Below are 15,786 nucleotides of genomic sequence, written 5' to 3'. Positions count from 1 at the left end.
TTGTTTTTTGAGACAGGGTCTCCCTGTAGCCCCAGTTGGCCTGGAACTATGTAGATCAGGCTGGCCTTGAACTCGCAGAGATCCACCTGAGTGCTGGGATCAAAGGCATGCACCACCACACCTGACTTTATTATTTTTATTTTATGCCTATGAGTGTATTGCCTGCATGTTGGTGCACACATATTGTGCTATGCCTGTGGAGGTCATAAGAGGGTGTTGGATTCCCTGGAACTGGAGTTATCCATGGTTGTTAGCTGCCATGTGGGTGCTGGGAATTGAACTCGGGTCCTCTGCAAGAGCAGCCAGTGCTCTTAACCACTGAGCCATCTCTCTAGTCCCTAAAGGTGTTTTTTTTTTATTTTTTTTAAGTTTATTTATTATTTTTATTTTATGTGAATGTGTGTATTGCCTGCATGTAGGTAAGTGCACCTGTGTTGTGCAATGCCCGCAGAGGTCAGAAGAGGCTGTCGGATCCCCTGGCACTGGACAGTTGTTAGCTGCCATGTGGGTGTTGGGATTCGAACTTGGGTCTTCTGTAAGAACAACTAGTGTTCTTAATCGCTGAGCCATTTCTCCAGTCCCCTTGAAGGTGGTTTTTAAGCTGATGCAGTGATTAGGACAGTGAAACACATTTCCTATTTCAGAACAAGTTGGCAGGAGAACTAGACCTGAATCCTTGTCCTCATCAACTACAACAGTGACTCATCCCATCTCATAGGAAAAAAGATGGAGACAACATGGAACATTTTATGTGTAAATGCCTCGCCCTTGATGAAGCTCTGTGAAAGCAAAGGTTACTGTTCTTTCCGTTAGAACCAAACTAGCTAGTACCTGTAATTTCATGACATCACCACACGCTGGAGCACCCACCAATCCAGTTCCAACATTTTTAGCTGTCTTGTCAAGGGACCCCACGTTTCTAGGATTCTCATAATGGTCCACAACCTGAAATGACAGGTTAAGAGAAATCAGGAGGGCTTTACTAGTGTGGGTCTCTCAAAGCTGGCAACCCAAACCTCGAATAGGCAGAAGGGCCTCACTCATGTAGAAAACCATTTGTGGCCCAAACACTTTGTGTCTTTCCAGCTACCTTCAGAATGGAGATACTGTCTGAGATACTGGCAAAAACTCAGTCACCACTTAGATTTATACTGTTTTCAACCACAACTGATCACTTGACTTACCAACATCAGCAGTTTTGGGATCAAACACCACGTGAGCTTTTACTAAATAAAATACTGTAAAGGAGAAGGCTTATTCAAAAATTCCAAAACTAGGTATGGCCCTGGAATGGAAGATTTCCTCAGAAGGTTCAAGGTGACTGTTACAAGAACTATGATGAATCGGATACCCATAAACATAAATGCAGGGCCCTGGAACCACCCAGGTGCAGCAGCGCCCCCTGGTGCCGAAAGCCCGCCAGCCCAAGTTCCTTCAACTCCCTAAGTAAACAAAACACTGTCCTCAGTGGGGGAGGAATGAAGGCAAATGCGCCCAAGCCAGAACAGAATAAAAAGCCATTAACGTTAGTACACATCAAGATGTAATTGACCCCAATGTTTGTTTGCCAGTTATCAATGCTCACCCTCATCCTCTGTGAATTTTGATTCTAAGTCCTAAGGATCCACAAAGTAATATCTAATCCGGACTTTTGATGTCTTGTTCTGTAGTATTCTTTTGTTTTTCCCGTGTCAAGGGGGAGTTTACACCTCTAGAAGTAAGTAAAGGGGCAGTAAACTACTCATCTATCCCTTCTGCCCCCAGCAAAAACAAAAAAGAGAGCCAAAGCGTTATGTTGGTTAGGTGCTTGGTTCGTCTCTAGGCTGTGATCTTCTATAATAACACCGCCCTAAGTGGTTTCTCTTTCTTGGGCCTAGGGCAGGTCCCAGGCTTAATACCCCCGCCACGCCCCCCGAGTACCCTAGGGTCCCTTTCACAGATGGGGAAACGGGTGCGGCGAGCACCGGTGACTTCTTCAAGGTCAGTTTGCCAGGGCAGTGTCTAGGTGTTGCAGGACGGTGTCCTCCCTCCCTCCCTCCCTCTCTCTCTCTCTCTCTCCTCTCTCTCCCTCTCTGTGTGCGCATGTATGTGTGTGTATGCATGTGCGCTGGGTCCTAGGACCCACAGCAAGACCTAACAGGACCCTCCCTCCTGAGCTGTCAAAGTCTGGACAGTCGAAGTGTGGCTGGCGGCGGCGGGGTCGAGGTGGCGGCGGGCGGTCGGTGGCTGCGGTCCGTAACCGCTGCAGGTAGCAGCGGGTGAAGCAAGCCGGGCGCAGACTTCGGAGCCGGCCGCCTCTCCCAGTCCCGGCCCGGCTAGCGCCGGTCTCGGTCTCCCGGATCCCCGCACCCTCGGCCGCCCATACCTTCTTGTGGTAGAGCCGGGCTGGAGCTGAGAGCTCCCGGGCGGGTAGGCGCGGGCTCCGGAGCAGCAGCGCGGACGCCGCCCGCCGCAGACGGCCAGCTCCAGCCGCCGCCATCTCTCCCGCTTGCGCCTGCGCCGACCCCAGGCGAAGCCGTTCGAGGGGCGCAGCCGCTCTGACGTCACCGAGACTTCGCGCCTGCGCTCTTCAGTTCCACGCACGTGTCTGCTGTTTGGCTCCTTTTCCGGCTCGCTCCCTGGGCGGGCAGGGACCGGCGCCGAGCCGCGGGAAGGTTTAACCCGCCTGCTGCGCAAGGATGGAGAGCTTTCCTGGCCTTGGAGTGTGGCACCATGCTCTCAGAGCCCACCGCTGGACCCCAAGGACCCCCCCCCCGCCCCCCGTCTCCAGAGTAACTTGTCCACGGGTCGCTCAGCTCAGGGCAAGTTTGAGATTCGACTTGGGATAAATATTGGGTTAGACTCCTGGTTCTGGGTGTGTGACCCTGGGTTAGTGACGCCGGCTGGCTAAGCCTTGGTTCAGGGACTGGCCTTTTATCCCGAGGGGCATATGCATTGAGTGTTCACTAGGTGTCAAGGCTCGTCCTGTGGAAAGCAACGTGCACATAATTCCCGCCTGGTTAACCTTGCTAATGAAAGAGAGGCAGCAAACAGAGGAAAATCACCAGGGCGTTTCCACCTCAAAAATGAGTTCAAGAAGGAAGCGAACACCAGGCCCTGATATTAAGAAATGTGCTATGTTTATAACTACTTCTGTATAAAGAATACTCACTTTAAAAAGACTAATTTTCATTATGTGTCTGCCGACGGGAGTGTAAGTACATGCAGAGGTCAGCAGCGTAGGCTTCCCCAGGAGCTGTAGTTACAGATGGCTATGAGCTGCTGGACATGATTGCTGGACATTGAACTCGGATCCTCTGGAAGAGCAATTATGTGAACATGGAGCTAGAGAGTTGGTTTTCCTTAGGACCCAGGTTTGGTTCCTAGCACCCACATCGTAACTCACCACCGGCTGTAATTCCAGTTCCAGGGGCTCAATGCCCTCTTCTGGCCTCCGCAGGCATTGCATGACAGGTGGATGTACATACATGCAGGCAATGCATTCATACGCATAAAATAAAAATGAACAAAAATTGCTCAAAAACCCTAGGCAATGCTTATTATTGTAATTTATTACTAATGCAGGCTTTCAGAATATGATGCTATAAAACCGGAAAATTCGCATGTGTGTTTAGCACCTACTAGTACTAGGTATTTCATATTTTTGGGAAATATTCTTTTTCCTCATGAATGGTTTATTCCACCGATCTTTTCCTGAGGACTTGGACTTTTCTCAGCATTTGAGGTATGGTTGCTGGGAAACTGAACCTTATACTAGGGCGGGCTAGGTTAAGATCGCAAATGACTTTGACCTTCTTAAGATGGCGTCTAGCCCCACTACAGCCATCACGCTCACTCCACCACTTCCGTTATGACTGCCACTTCCTGTCCAAAGACCCAACTTCTGTCCAAGGCTGTAACGGAACACACGCTGGGTTAATAAGCCTTTTCTCTGACAGTGGCGTTTGGCGCTGTATGAAGATAATATGAATCGTGGGCGTTTTGAGATTTTTCTGTTATCTGAGGCTCTCAGTGTCGCTTCCGGTGGAAAGAAAGCGAGGTTTTGATCAGGCGAACGCCGCGGACAGCTCGATTTCCGCGGGTCTTCGGCGCGCGAGGGAAGACCTGAGAGTCGCAGGCCGCGCAAGATGGCGACGGCGGCTGCAGCCTCAACTTCGGAGGCGGAGGTGGAGCCCAAGGCCGGGCCCAAGGCTGAAGGAGATGAGGATGAGGCGCAGGCGGCCCCGGCGGGGAGGAAAGTGCTGTCGCGGCCCGTGGAGGCCGCGGCGTCCAAGGCCACGGGGCCGGGGTGGGATCCGCAGGAAGAAGGCGTGAGCGAGAGCGATGGCGATGAGGAGTACGCCATGGCCTCCTCCGCCGAGAGCTCCGCGGGGGAGTACGAGTGGGAATACGACGAAGAGGAGGAGAAGAACCAGCTGGAGATCGAGCGGCTGGAGGAGCAGGTGGGCCGCGGGCTGGGGTGGGCAGCGGCTCCTTCCCTCGGTTCTCAGGTCTGGCCCGCCCCCTTGGTCCTCAGAGGCCGCCAACCAGCGGTCAGCCATCGTGTCTCCCAGCATTTGCGGACTTGGTGCGTGGTCGTGCTTTGCTAGTGTTATTCAGTTGAACTCTTGCACGCCCTGCGAAGGAAGCAGTGTGAGCCCAGTTTCACTGTGGGAAACTGAGGCTCGTGGAGGAGGCTCTTGAACAAAGTAACACTTCCTGAACGTGTTTCTTGTACTTTAAGTGGACACCAGGGCCTCAGCTCTTTTTTAAAAAATTTGCGTGTGTGTATGTATGTATGTGTGTGCACATGCACGCGTGCCGCTGCGCGCGTGTGGAGCTCAGAGGACAACTTGGAGGAGTAGGTCCTTTCCAAATTATGGATCCGAGGGATTGAACTCAGGTCACCAGGTTTGGCGGCAAGTGCCTTTACCTGCTGAGCCATCACGTCAGCACAGGATTTATAACATTTTTTTTAAAAAATTATTTTTATTTTTTCTGTATGAGTGTATTGCCTGCATGTATGTGAGTGCACCTGTGACGTGCAATGCACGTGGAGGTCAGAAGAGGGCTTCAGATTTTCCTGGAACTGGAGTTAAGGACGGTTCGTGGCCACCATGTGTGTGCTGGGATTCGAACTCGGGTCCTCTGCAAGATCTTAACCACTAAGCCATCTTGCCAGCCCCAGGACTTACATTCTTAATCACACGGTTTAATTGTCTTCCAGGTGAAAGAAAACTTACCTAGACGATAATAAAAGTGCATAGGTCAAGGTTTCACTGTCAGAAGACTAATTCTGTAATAGTTCTACTTCCATTGTGATCTTGGGCATATTTGTTTTCTGAACTGCAGCTTCCACCGTAGATAAGGAGCAACAATTCCTGCAAAACAGAATTGTCATAATTATGTCACCTGATTCTTGCATGATGTAATTGTGACAGTAATTATAATCCAGTGCCTAGGACGAGGTAGTAACAATATCTCTGGTCTGTTAGTGGTGATAACTCCTGTATAATCCAGTGTGCTAGCAGGAGATAGGTAACAAATTCAAATTATAAGAATTTGGGAACAGACCAATAAAGAGGCATTGTACAAGAAACCAGGAGTGCAGGTTTAGTGCCCACAGCTAGTAGCAGCAAGACCTGGTGTCTGCCTTCAAGGTTTGAACTAGTGCCGCCTGGACAGTTCATGGAGGTGGTGCCTGAGAGCTGCTGAGACCTCTGGTCAGGAGTTGGAGAGGAAACAAACACCCTGATTTGCTTTCCTCCTCCATACTTTGGCTAGTTCCTCTTCCTGGGCAAACCCAGCTAGACACCAGAGAGCCAGGAAGACCAAAATGTCTACTTAAAGGGTTCACAAGATGGGAGGAGAGTGCGGAGTGGGTTTGGAGGTGTGTGCCCCAAAAGAGCATTTTCATGTACAGATCAGGAAACAAGGCTTAGAACAGATGATCAACAATTTGCCTGAAGTCACACAAATGGGATTTGAGCTCTTAACAGCTTATCTGTGGACCGCATACTAAGATTGAATGTTCAGTCCCTCAGTGGTGCAAAGTGACAAACCCAAGACACTCACTTGACCTTGCCTGGGTGTCAGTGTCTAATTCCCCTCTGGTACCTGTGCTTTTTTAAGTTACAAAATAATGAAAGTATCCATTAATATAGCTGATCCACTGATTATCAAAGGTACCAATTGGAGCAGGCAGGTAGTGACCATTTTTACTTTATTAATAAGTGTGCTGAGATTCATGCAGCCTTTATCTTTCTTTTGAGACAAGATTGTACTGTGTAGCCAAGCCTGGCCTGGAATTCACTATGTATCCTGTACTGGTCTTGAATTCATGGCAGTCCTGCCTCAGTCTCTCAAGTACTGGGATTATAGGCATGAACTACTATGCCCAGCTGTTATTTAGTCTTAGTCATTCAGCAAGGTTGGTATGATACATGGAGTTCTTGCTTTCATTTGGGTAATTTCTTCAGACTGCAAGCCCAGCCTTCCCATGAAAAAGAGATGTTAAGTCCCTGATGAGTGTACTTGCTGACTGGAGGACAGATGGGCTAGAGCAGAGAGGAGAGGTCTGTGGGTGCCCTACAGTTGTTTGCCTTTTACCAGTTGAGGGTAGACTGGGGCTCAGAAGGTGACCACACAGGATGGCAACTGGCGACTGATGGGACCTGAAGAGCCTCCAGCCTTACCCTGTTTGTCCTTGGATCTAGAAATAGGCTTTTCCATTTTTTTCCCAATCCCTCACTTGACCCTCATTCCATAGCCTGTCCTTCCTGCTGCAACTGCCCTTCAGGGGAGCGAAACAAGCACTTTACAGGTAACTGTAAACAGCTTGGCCCTGCCACATTGCAAAGTCCAATTCTCAGCTTCGAACTGTTTATAAAAAGTGGCTAAGTGGGTTCAGTTTGCATAACAAAAGCAACAACTTCCCAGTGTGTGTGTGTCCATGTTGTTAAGCCAAGTGGGCATTTCTTGGGCCTTAGGCACCTACCTCAGTGGAGGTGACAGACTATGGCTGTGTAACTGTGAATTTGTGACTTTTGTGCAGGAGTAGAAAAGATCCTGTACAAATTCCTAAGCTCAGCCTAGTATATGGCAGTTGGTAGAGAATGTTGGAAGTGTCTTGCTCATGGGACAGTTACGGGCTTTAGTGACATACACAGAAACATGACCCAGTTGGCTATAGTGTCTGCTGAGTGCTGACCTTTCCCATCCTGCCATTCACATTGGTCAGTGATGTCCTGTCCTCCAGGCCTTGCTTGTTTCTCACCCCTGTTCTGTGTGCATGGAGTGTGCACCCTTTCACTCCACCAGTGAGCAGATTGTTTTGTCTTCTTTTTTTAAAGCATTTTCAAATTGTTGATGATCTGAGCCTAGAGTAGACCAGCATATGTACTCATTGGCCAGCATTGGTTGGGCTATGTGGAAATGCCTCTTTTATTTTTTATATGTTCATAATGTGTACATGTGTATGCATGTCATGTGTGTGAAGGTTGATGAGCCACAGATATCCACTTGCCTGCCCCTCCCCAGTGCTGGGGTTTCAAGCACATGTCATAGCCCTGGCTTTTTTATGTGGGTGCTGTGGATCGAGCTTGGGTCCTCATGCTTGTTAGACAAGCGCTTGATCAACCGAACCACCTCCTAAGAAGGTCCTGAGATGTCTCTATTGAAGTGCGGGTTGTATATTTGCTACACATAATCCAGAGCACTTCCCTGTTTTCCATCAGGTATCTTCCTTGTTTTGGCCTTAAAAAGTTGGAAGCTGAGACCAAAAGCCACCTTAAGGGGCAGTTTCTCTACTTCAGTGATGGTTATGCCCATTTTCTCTGTCCTGTACGTGGGTTTTAGTTTTGTTTCTTCCTGTTATGATAAAATACCCTGACAAAAGCAGCTTAGGGGGAAAGGGGTTTATTTTAGCTCACAATTCCCTATTACAGTCCTAACAGGGAGGTCAAGGTGGCAGGAACTTGAAGCAGCTAGTCATGTCCACAGCCAAGAGCAGAGAGAAGGAATGCATGCATAGAGTGCTCACATCGCTTTACCAGGCTTAGACAGCTAAGAACTCCCTGCCTAGGGAAAGTTCCACCTGAAGTGAGCAGGTCTCCCCACCTCAGTGTAATTAAGAGTCCCTCACAGGCAAACTGCATGTAGACAATCGTTCTTTGAGCCTTCCTTCTCTGGTGATTCTAGATTGTCTAGTTGACAAAACTAACCATCACACATGGTGTTCATGAGGACACTTGGGAAGACATTCCTGTTACTAACCAGCAAGGACTGTCCCACTTCTGATCATGATCAGAAAGCACATTCAGACTGGGGTTGGTTGATAGTGGTGAAGTCATCTGGAGGATCTGGAGTTCTGTAGTGAGGAAAATAAGTCTTTGTAACTGCTGTTATTTTGTGTTACATTTGACATGTGATTTTGAAATACCAATGTTGTGCTAACCCATTTGAAAGCCAGAATTTTTCTCTAGTTTCTTCATGGTACATGTGCAGAAACAGAACCAGCAGGAATTGAATCAGTTGTCCCCAAACAAGGCCAGTGCTTTTTAACTCACTGTGAAATTAATCCTCCTGCCTTAGCCCCTAGAGTGCTGGGATTATAGACATGTACCACTTCACCAGGTTTTAAAAAAATGATTGATCATATTCTTTATTAATATCTTCCTTGATTGGTGATGACTGGGATACTTTTTTATTTTTTTATTTTTTATGTGTCTGTGTGTATTGCCTGCATGTAGGTAAGTGCACCTGTGTCGTGCAATGTCTGTGGAGGTCAGAAGAGGCTGTTGGATCCCCTGGGACTGGAGTTACAGACAGTTGTTAGCTGCCATGTGGGCGCTGGGATTCGAGCCCAGGTCTTCTGCAAGAACAACCAGTGTTCTTAACCATTGAGCAATCTCTCTAGCCCCAATATCTATGTGTTTTTAAAAAATATTTATTATATTTATTTTATGAGTGTATTGCCTGCATGTATGTAAGTACACCCATGTCATGTAATGCCTATGGAGGTTAGAAGAAGGTGTTGGATTTCTGGAACTGGAGTTGGGGACAGTTCTTAGCCACCATGTGGGTTCTGGGAACCAAACTTGGGTCCTCTGCAAGAGCAACCAGTGCTCTTAATAGCTGAGCCATCATTTCATTCCCTTTCTGTGTGTTTTGAAGCAAAGTGGTTCCCTTAGTGTTTAAAAATTAGTCTCTAAGTAGGGGCTGGAGAAACGGCTCAGCGGATAAGAGCACTGACTGCTCTTGCAGAGGACCTGGGTTCGATTCCCAGCACCCACATGGTGGCTACAAACTGTCCTTAACTCCAGTTCCAGGGGAATCCGAAGCCCTCTTCTGACCTCCGTAGCATTGCATGACACAGGTGCACTCATAGGCATGCAGACAAGACGCTCATACACGTAAAATAAAAATAATAAAATATTAAAAAAAAATTAGTCTCTAAGTCTTGTTTTTCAAACTGGAGTCACAGTTAAGGGCCCTGATTTATTTCAGCATATAGAGCCAGTGCTGCCTCTGTCCTGTTCACTCTGTCCTCACCTGTCTTCGTCTAGGCTCTCTTTTCTTCCATTGCCCAGCTTGTCCATCCTGTGCCAGCTCTGCAGTCTGATGTCTTAGTGCTAATACTTGGTATCTGCTTAGACAAACTCTGACCTGATTTTTTTTCTCAAGGTGTTTTTTTTTTTCTCATTAAATTTTGGTTTATTATCTCAAGCTCTGTTGTTTTTAATTTAATTTTTTACCGTGTGTGCACACATGGAGGTCAGAGGACAGCATTGTATAGTCAGTTCTCTCCTTTCACCTTTCCCTGGGTTCTGGGAATTGAACTTAGGTTGTCAGGCTTGTGCAGCAAGCGTTTTACCCACTTGAGTCATCTCATTGGCCCTGCTTTTCATTTCTGTTGAGATAGGGTCTCACTGTATAGCACAGGCTGTCCTTGAACCCATGGCAATCCCCCTTCCTCAGCCACCATGCCTGGCTGGGGTCTGTTAGTTTTTTTTAATTGGAATGTAGTATGCTTGTGGACTATTTAGACTCTATCCTTGGGCATATTTTTTGATTCTTGAATCTAAGAACACGATGTATCAACTTTTTCTAGTTCTTCAGTGACTTTGATAAGGGCAAAAAGCATTTCTCCATGGGATCACACTGTCCTTCACTATTCCTAGTCACTCTACTGTTCTTGTTGTAACATGCTAGTGTATTTTAGACTTTACAAAGTTTAAAGTTTTCTGCCTTAAAGATTTTTAAACGCTCAGTTCCTCAGTTAGGTATATTCATATTCATATTACTGCAAAATGCTCTCCAGAGCTTTTCCATCTCACAGACCTGCAACACAGTCTCCGTCAAGTGGCTCCCCTCTCCCTAGCCCGGCCGCCCTTCAGCTTTGTTTCTATGAATTTACTACTTTCAGTGTCTCATGCTTGCTTTTTGTGTTGGTGTAGTTGTGTGCCACCTTCCTGATCTTCTTGCTTATTTCTAGTGATTTGTGGATTAACTCTGGTGACTCTGCAACCTTGGCATGTGCGTAGTTCTCACCCTTTTCTCCTGCATGTCACTGATTCTTTTGGAACAGCCTCAGACTCACTCACATACATGACTGACCCAAATGTCCTGTGGGAGTCTCTGTGTCATTTTAGAATGATTTCTCTCGCTTCTCCACTAGAGGCATGCTTATTGTGAGATTTTGTAAATACTTGTAGCAGGGTTAGGAGGTAACTTTTTAGTCCTGGTTTGATGATTAACTTTTTTTAATTTTTTCAATCAAATGCCTATTTTGTGTTGAGATCACTGTTCTTCCTTCATTAGGTAAGTGAAAAATAATGGTAATTGCTTTTCTGATACAAACTGACAGGTAAAAAGTAGCCGTATGATGAATAGGATTAATCAGGAGAAAGCACCAGGACACAGATAAAACTCCATTGGAATAGAGTTTATTAGCAAAGGAACACATGGGACAGATTCCCTTCTGGGCAGGAAACATATCTGCCCTGGGTTGTGAGCTGGGGTCTTTTAAAGGGGGAGGCTTCTGCTTCCTGCAGAAGGCAGGAAGTTTTGTTTTTTTTTTTAAGGTGTACTTTTTTTAAAGTTGGGCAGGGGGAAGTGGGAGAGCGGGACTGTTAAAACCTGTTCTCTTTCACGATCAAAGGGGAAGCTTGCTGTGTTGGCCAAACAGTGGAGAAAAGTCTGCTTCTCTTGACTTCAAAGACCAGGGTGCTTATCAGCTAGGTTCCCTTTTCTCAGGAGCATGAGAAGTCCTTGGGATCCTGTTGGTAAGGGGGTGGGGCTGTCTGAACCTTAACATTCCAGCCTTTTGTATTATAGGACAGGGGGTGCCGTTGTCATTTTGCTACTTCCTGCTGGACAGGGTCGATGTGGGGGGGCTGGATTAGGGGTCCATCAGACAGTGGGGGTTCCCTCTTCATGCATCTCAACAGGGTCCTCGATGGTTGACAGGTGCTTATATACATGTGGAGGGAAGGAAAGTAACAACTGATTAAAATTAGTACGAGAGTAAGAGTTAGTTTTTGGATTTTGGTCCTGAAACTATCTGAAGAGGCAAGGAGCAATAGTTAGCACCAAGGTAATAGCTCATTTTTCATTTTTTTTTTTTTTTTTTTCTTTTCTGCCAGGGCTGAACTTGATTGTGATGAACTTAGGATTTGTTTTCAGGCATTTTGATGGCTGTTGAAGTGGCTAGAATCAGTGTCAGTTACCTCTCAAAGGCTTTTAGATAGGGAGAGAAAACAAATTGAGCCATCATTTAATTTTTTAGGCTAGTACAATAGTGGGTTGCCTCCCTAGCTGTAGGTGGGCACTACAGTATTGTAGACCAAGATTTGAAGTCTTACATCTGAGTAGCGTTGTCTTACTAGGAAAAAAATCTTCAATGAGAGATAATTGTCTAAATAACGTAAGAACTTACGTCTAATGTCTGGGTTGTGTAATCCCTTGAACTGTTAAAATATACTGATGACTTTAAATTTTGATTATACCTTTTGGTGTGTTTAAGACCATACTGATGGCCCAAATAAACCAATTTACTTTTACTCTTAAGGTCGTATGAGGATTTAGACCTCAGGCGTCACATGGGCTTGGGGGGAGCCCCTGGCTCCTTGGGCTTTTGTTTTACCAGTTCCATCTACGTGAAGATAAGTCAAGAGGTCCTGCTTGACCAGGGCTTCGCTTGGGAGCATGGAGTAAATGTTTCCTCTGTGTTGACCCTCCTCTTTGCAGACTGGACACTAGTTTAAGTCCATCTTCTGGGGTCTCCATGGCCTCCCTGAACAAGAGGACAGGTGACTCACCAAAGTCACAGGACATTTCTAGAGATGCTCCATAGCCCCTGGAACTTGTTTGACCTTGGAGGGCAGGGAACAAAATTTGTCCCTTTAGGTTCCTCTTACTAGATTAATATAGGCCTTAGAGTCTGGCTATTAAACATCCAACAAGGTTAGATATACCAGTCTGGTACTTTTAATTACCATGTGCTATGTAGATAGAGCTTGGGCAGCATCCTTAAATAAACCTTGACTAGACACCCTTAGGCTAGTTGACTAAGTTAACCCTAGAAATTTCAAGATTGTCTACACATTATCCTTGTTCTATTGTAACAACCCTACACAGACCTTCATCACCTGCCCAGCTCTCTCATTTCTCTGTCAATTCTGGAAATATCCAGCCATCATAATTTTCATACATAAATCCTTCTTTAAAAAAGTCTCCATTCTCATATCCTTCCAACATCCTCCAGTTTTCCATTTTCGTTTTTTAATAACCATGAGACACAGTAACATTAACAAACAAATTTTTTGTTTGTTTGTAGTATCAAACCAATGTTTGATTACATTAAAGTTTTTCTGGGGAATGAATGAAGTTACTGAGCTTACAGAGATGACTGAGGGGTGCTGAGGTATATGAGTGACCTGAGAGTATTTACATTGTAAAGCCTTAACCCAGAATGGATCAAGCCTTCTCTTCCTAGCCTTTTTCAGAAAATATACTTTAGTCCTCCCCAAACCCAGGGCACCGTGTGATTAAGGTCAAATTACATACAGTTGGCTGGGAAGAGCAGCTGGACACTCAGGTGAGGGTACAATGACCCTGTTTACCCCTCCTCCTTTAAGTAGATACTTAAGTCAACAAGTCCAGTTGTGATGATTTTTTGTTAGTGGACACAGCTGAAGTCTTGAAGATGGTAGTGTTTTTTTTTTGGTCTTTTTGAGACAGGGTCTCCCTGTAGCCCCACCTGTCTTGGAACTCACTACATAGACCAGGCTGGCCTTGAACTCACAGAGATCCGCCTGGCTCTGCCTCCCGAGTGCTGGGATTAAAGGTATGTGTCACCACCCCCGGCAAAGATGGCAGTTTTTTGACTCAGAAGAAAGTAGTGTGTAGCATCATCTTATTAAAAGAACATGGAATCTAAATTACATACATAAGATAATGTAATAAGTTAATATTACCCATGTACACACTGTGTTTTATAAGTTTCTAGGTAAATCTTTTACCAAACACAGTTAAAAATCTTTTACCTTATGAAGTTTAGAGAGTGGTCTACCAAAACCTTGCTTTAGGTGGAAAGAAGCAATTGGTACATAGTTAAATATTACCGAATTGATGTTTACAACTCCAGCATAATCAGTTCAGGAAAACTGTGCTATAACCCTATTCAAACTTTAATAAACCCTTTTAATAACAAATTAGAAACAAATTTACCAAGCAATTAGTATTTTACCTCACATATATAGAGATGAACAATCATCTTAAATATATTATTATATTGTATAAACTTTGAGATGCCCTTGTAAGCCTTGAAGCAGGTTTCAAACAACCAAATCTCCATTAAAGGTTTAGAGATGTTTTAGGAAGGAGAGTGGGTGATGGACTTAGAGCGGCGCTGGAGAGGGGGAAGGTCGTGGCATGGAGAGGGAGTTCGAGTTAGAGAAAGGAGGAGAGATGGGTTGGGCCCTGGAATGGGAGGCAGGGAGAGTATAGCAAGGGGAGAGCATGGGGAGGACTTGGCTGTGCCTCAGGCTGGGGAGCAGGAGGAGGTTGGGGATGGGTTCTAATTGGAGGCAGTTCATTGGCTGTGGTAGGATCAAAAGCGGAGGTGGAGGGGTAGGGAGGAGAGGGGCGGTGGAGGCCCCTGTCAGGTTGGGATCATGTAAAATTGTCTTAGCCAGAAGAACCTTATGGGAAGAACATGGGACCCAGAGGGAGGGATTAGCACGGAGATCAAAGGAAGCTTGGATGTATGGTAATTCTGATCTTTTGCCTTTACGATGGCAGAAATTTTCTAAATCTCTCAAAATATTGAAGTTTAAGGTTCCAGTGTCTGGCCAAACAGAGTTATTATCTGTGGTGTCCTCCCTCCCCTCGCCAAAGCTTTAGCTGATAAGTGTTCATAGTATGCTTTATTTACATGTGGTAGCGGGATCCTATCATCTGGCTATAGGGCAGTGCCTAATTATCATATAGAAAAAAGCTGGGGGCAGTTTTTATTGCAGGTAACTATGCCAAAGGTCATGTTTTGAATAAGGCCAGGCATCCATGCTTGGAGGCACTTTTCAGGTAAGTCAGGCAGGAAGCCCCTGCTGAGAAAGGAGCTGACCTTAACAGCAGGGTTCCCCAACAGTTATCTAACTCGTACTGAGGCCAGGCAGTGGTGCGCAGGAACTTCAGCCATTTTGGGCAGTTTTTATTGCAGGTAACTATGCCAAAGGTCATGTTTTGAATAAGGCCAGGCATCCATGCTTGGAGGCACTTTTCAGGTAAGTCAGGCAGGAAGCCCCTGCTGAGAAAGGAGCTGACCTTAACAGCAGGGTTCCCCAACAGTTATCTAACTCGTACTGAGGCCAGGCAGTGGTGCGCAGGAACTTCAGCCATTTTGGCCTGATTGTATCCGAAAGTCCTAGTTGTTTTAAGGATTTAAGAAGCCAAGCAAGAGGTGTGAGACCCTGAGAGTTTGAGTGGGTGATTCCCATAGTGACAGATTAAGTACAGAGTGAAGAGAAGCTAGAGAAAGAACTGAGCAATCTGGCAGGAGGTAGAGTCAAGACCAAGCAGGTGGGAGACAAAGAAAATCCTCTCTCCATAGGGAGTGGAGGCAGGATCATGAGTCTGGCCAGGAAAGTGCAACAGATGAAGAGAGAGAGACATGGAGGGAGTAGGAGGAAAAGGGGTTTGGCATCAGTCACGCAAAACAAGAACAAGGAGAACCAGGCACCAAAAGAAAGTGTCTTTTTTGTTGTGCAGGTTCGAGTTATTATTTTCGAGTTATTTCCAAGTCCCGGAAGGCAGCGTCCCTCAATTAGATCATCAGGGAGAGGAAAGGCGAGATTTCATCCTGGACAGGAAGTAGTGCATGTTCCTCTCTGGAAATAGCGTCCTCTATACAGAGAAAGAAAAGGGTTTTCTGACACACGTGTGATTTCAAGGCAGGTGAGAGGAGCGGAAAACCCTGCAATGAGAGAGTGGCATGACCAGCCAGCAGATGGAGACAAAATACAAGTAATGGGATGGGAGAAAAGCGGAAAAAACGCAGTGAGCCACAAGGGAGGGAAGTTTGTGGAACAAGTTGATCCTGAGGTTTCGTAGAGGCTGAGGGAAGATGAGCCCTAGAAGGGTGGTGGTTTAATAGAGGTTTAGTAGAGTCCCAGAAGGGCAGTGGTGGTGGGGGGCAGAGAGAGAGAGAGAGAGAGAGAGAGAGAGAGAGAGAGAGAGAAATAATTTATATATTTTAGTACCAGGAACCATGTTGTAGATTAAAGAGAATTTTGGTGTTAATTTAAT

At 46.1% G+C, this 15,786-nt stretch overlaps 2 protein-coding genes across 3 annotated transcripts in view; one reads left to right on the top strand and one right to left on the bottom strand.

Moving 5' to 3' along the window:
* Positions 1 to 2,533, bottom strand: part of Iscu (iron-sulfur cluster assembly enzyme) — a 9,832-nt gene extending 7,299 nt beyond the window's left edge. Inside the window, exons 1-2 of the mRNA XM_008848948.3 lie at positions 2,366 to 2,533; positions 832 to 945 (exon numbers count right to left, since the gene is read on the bottom strand). Coding sequence (XP_008847170.1) covers positions 832 to 945; positions 2,366 to 2,479 — 228 coding nt within the window. The 5' untranslated portion in view covers positions 2,480 to 2,533. The remainder of the gene's footprint in view (positions 1 to 831; positions 946 to 2,365) is intronic.
* Positions 2,534 to 3,917: 1,384 nt separating this feature from the next.
* Sart3 (spliceosome associated factor 3, U4/U6 recycling protein) overlaps positions 3,918 to 15,786 on the top strand; it is a 42,226-nt gene continuing 30,357 nt past the window's right edge. The window contains exon 1 of one of the 2 annotated variants that reach the window (XM_008848945.2): positions 3,918 to 4,442. In XM_008848945.2, the coding sequence (XP_008847167.1) occupies positions 4,128 to 4,442 (315 nt within the window). In that variant the 5' untranslated portion in view covers positions 3,918 to 4,127. The remainder of the gene's footprint in view (positions 4,443 to 15,786) is intronic. The other variant, XM_008848946.2, reaches the window with a different exon arrangement.

This window comes from Nannospalax galili, unplaced genomic scaffold (assembly GCF_000622305.1).
Source record: "Nannospalax galili isolate Female #2095 unplaced genomic scaffold, S.galili_v1.0 scaffold103, whole genome shotgun sequence".
Taxonomy (NCBI): domain Eukaryota; kingdom Metazoa; phylum Chordata; class Mammalia; order Rodentia; family Spalacidae; genus Nannospalax; species Nannospalax galili.
Note: the sequence above shows the minus strand (reverse complement) of the source record. Positions and strands in the feature narration are given on the sequence as shown.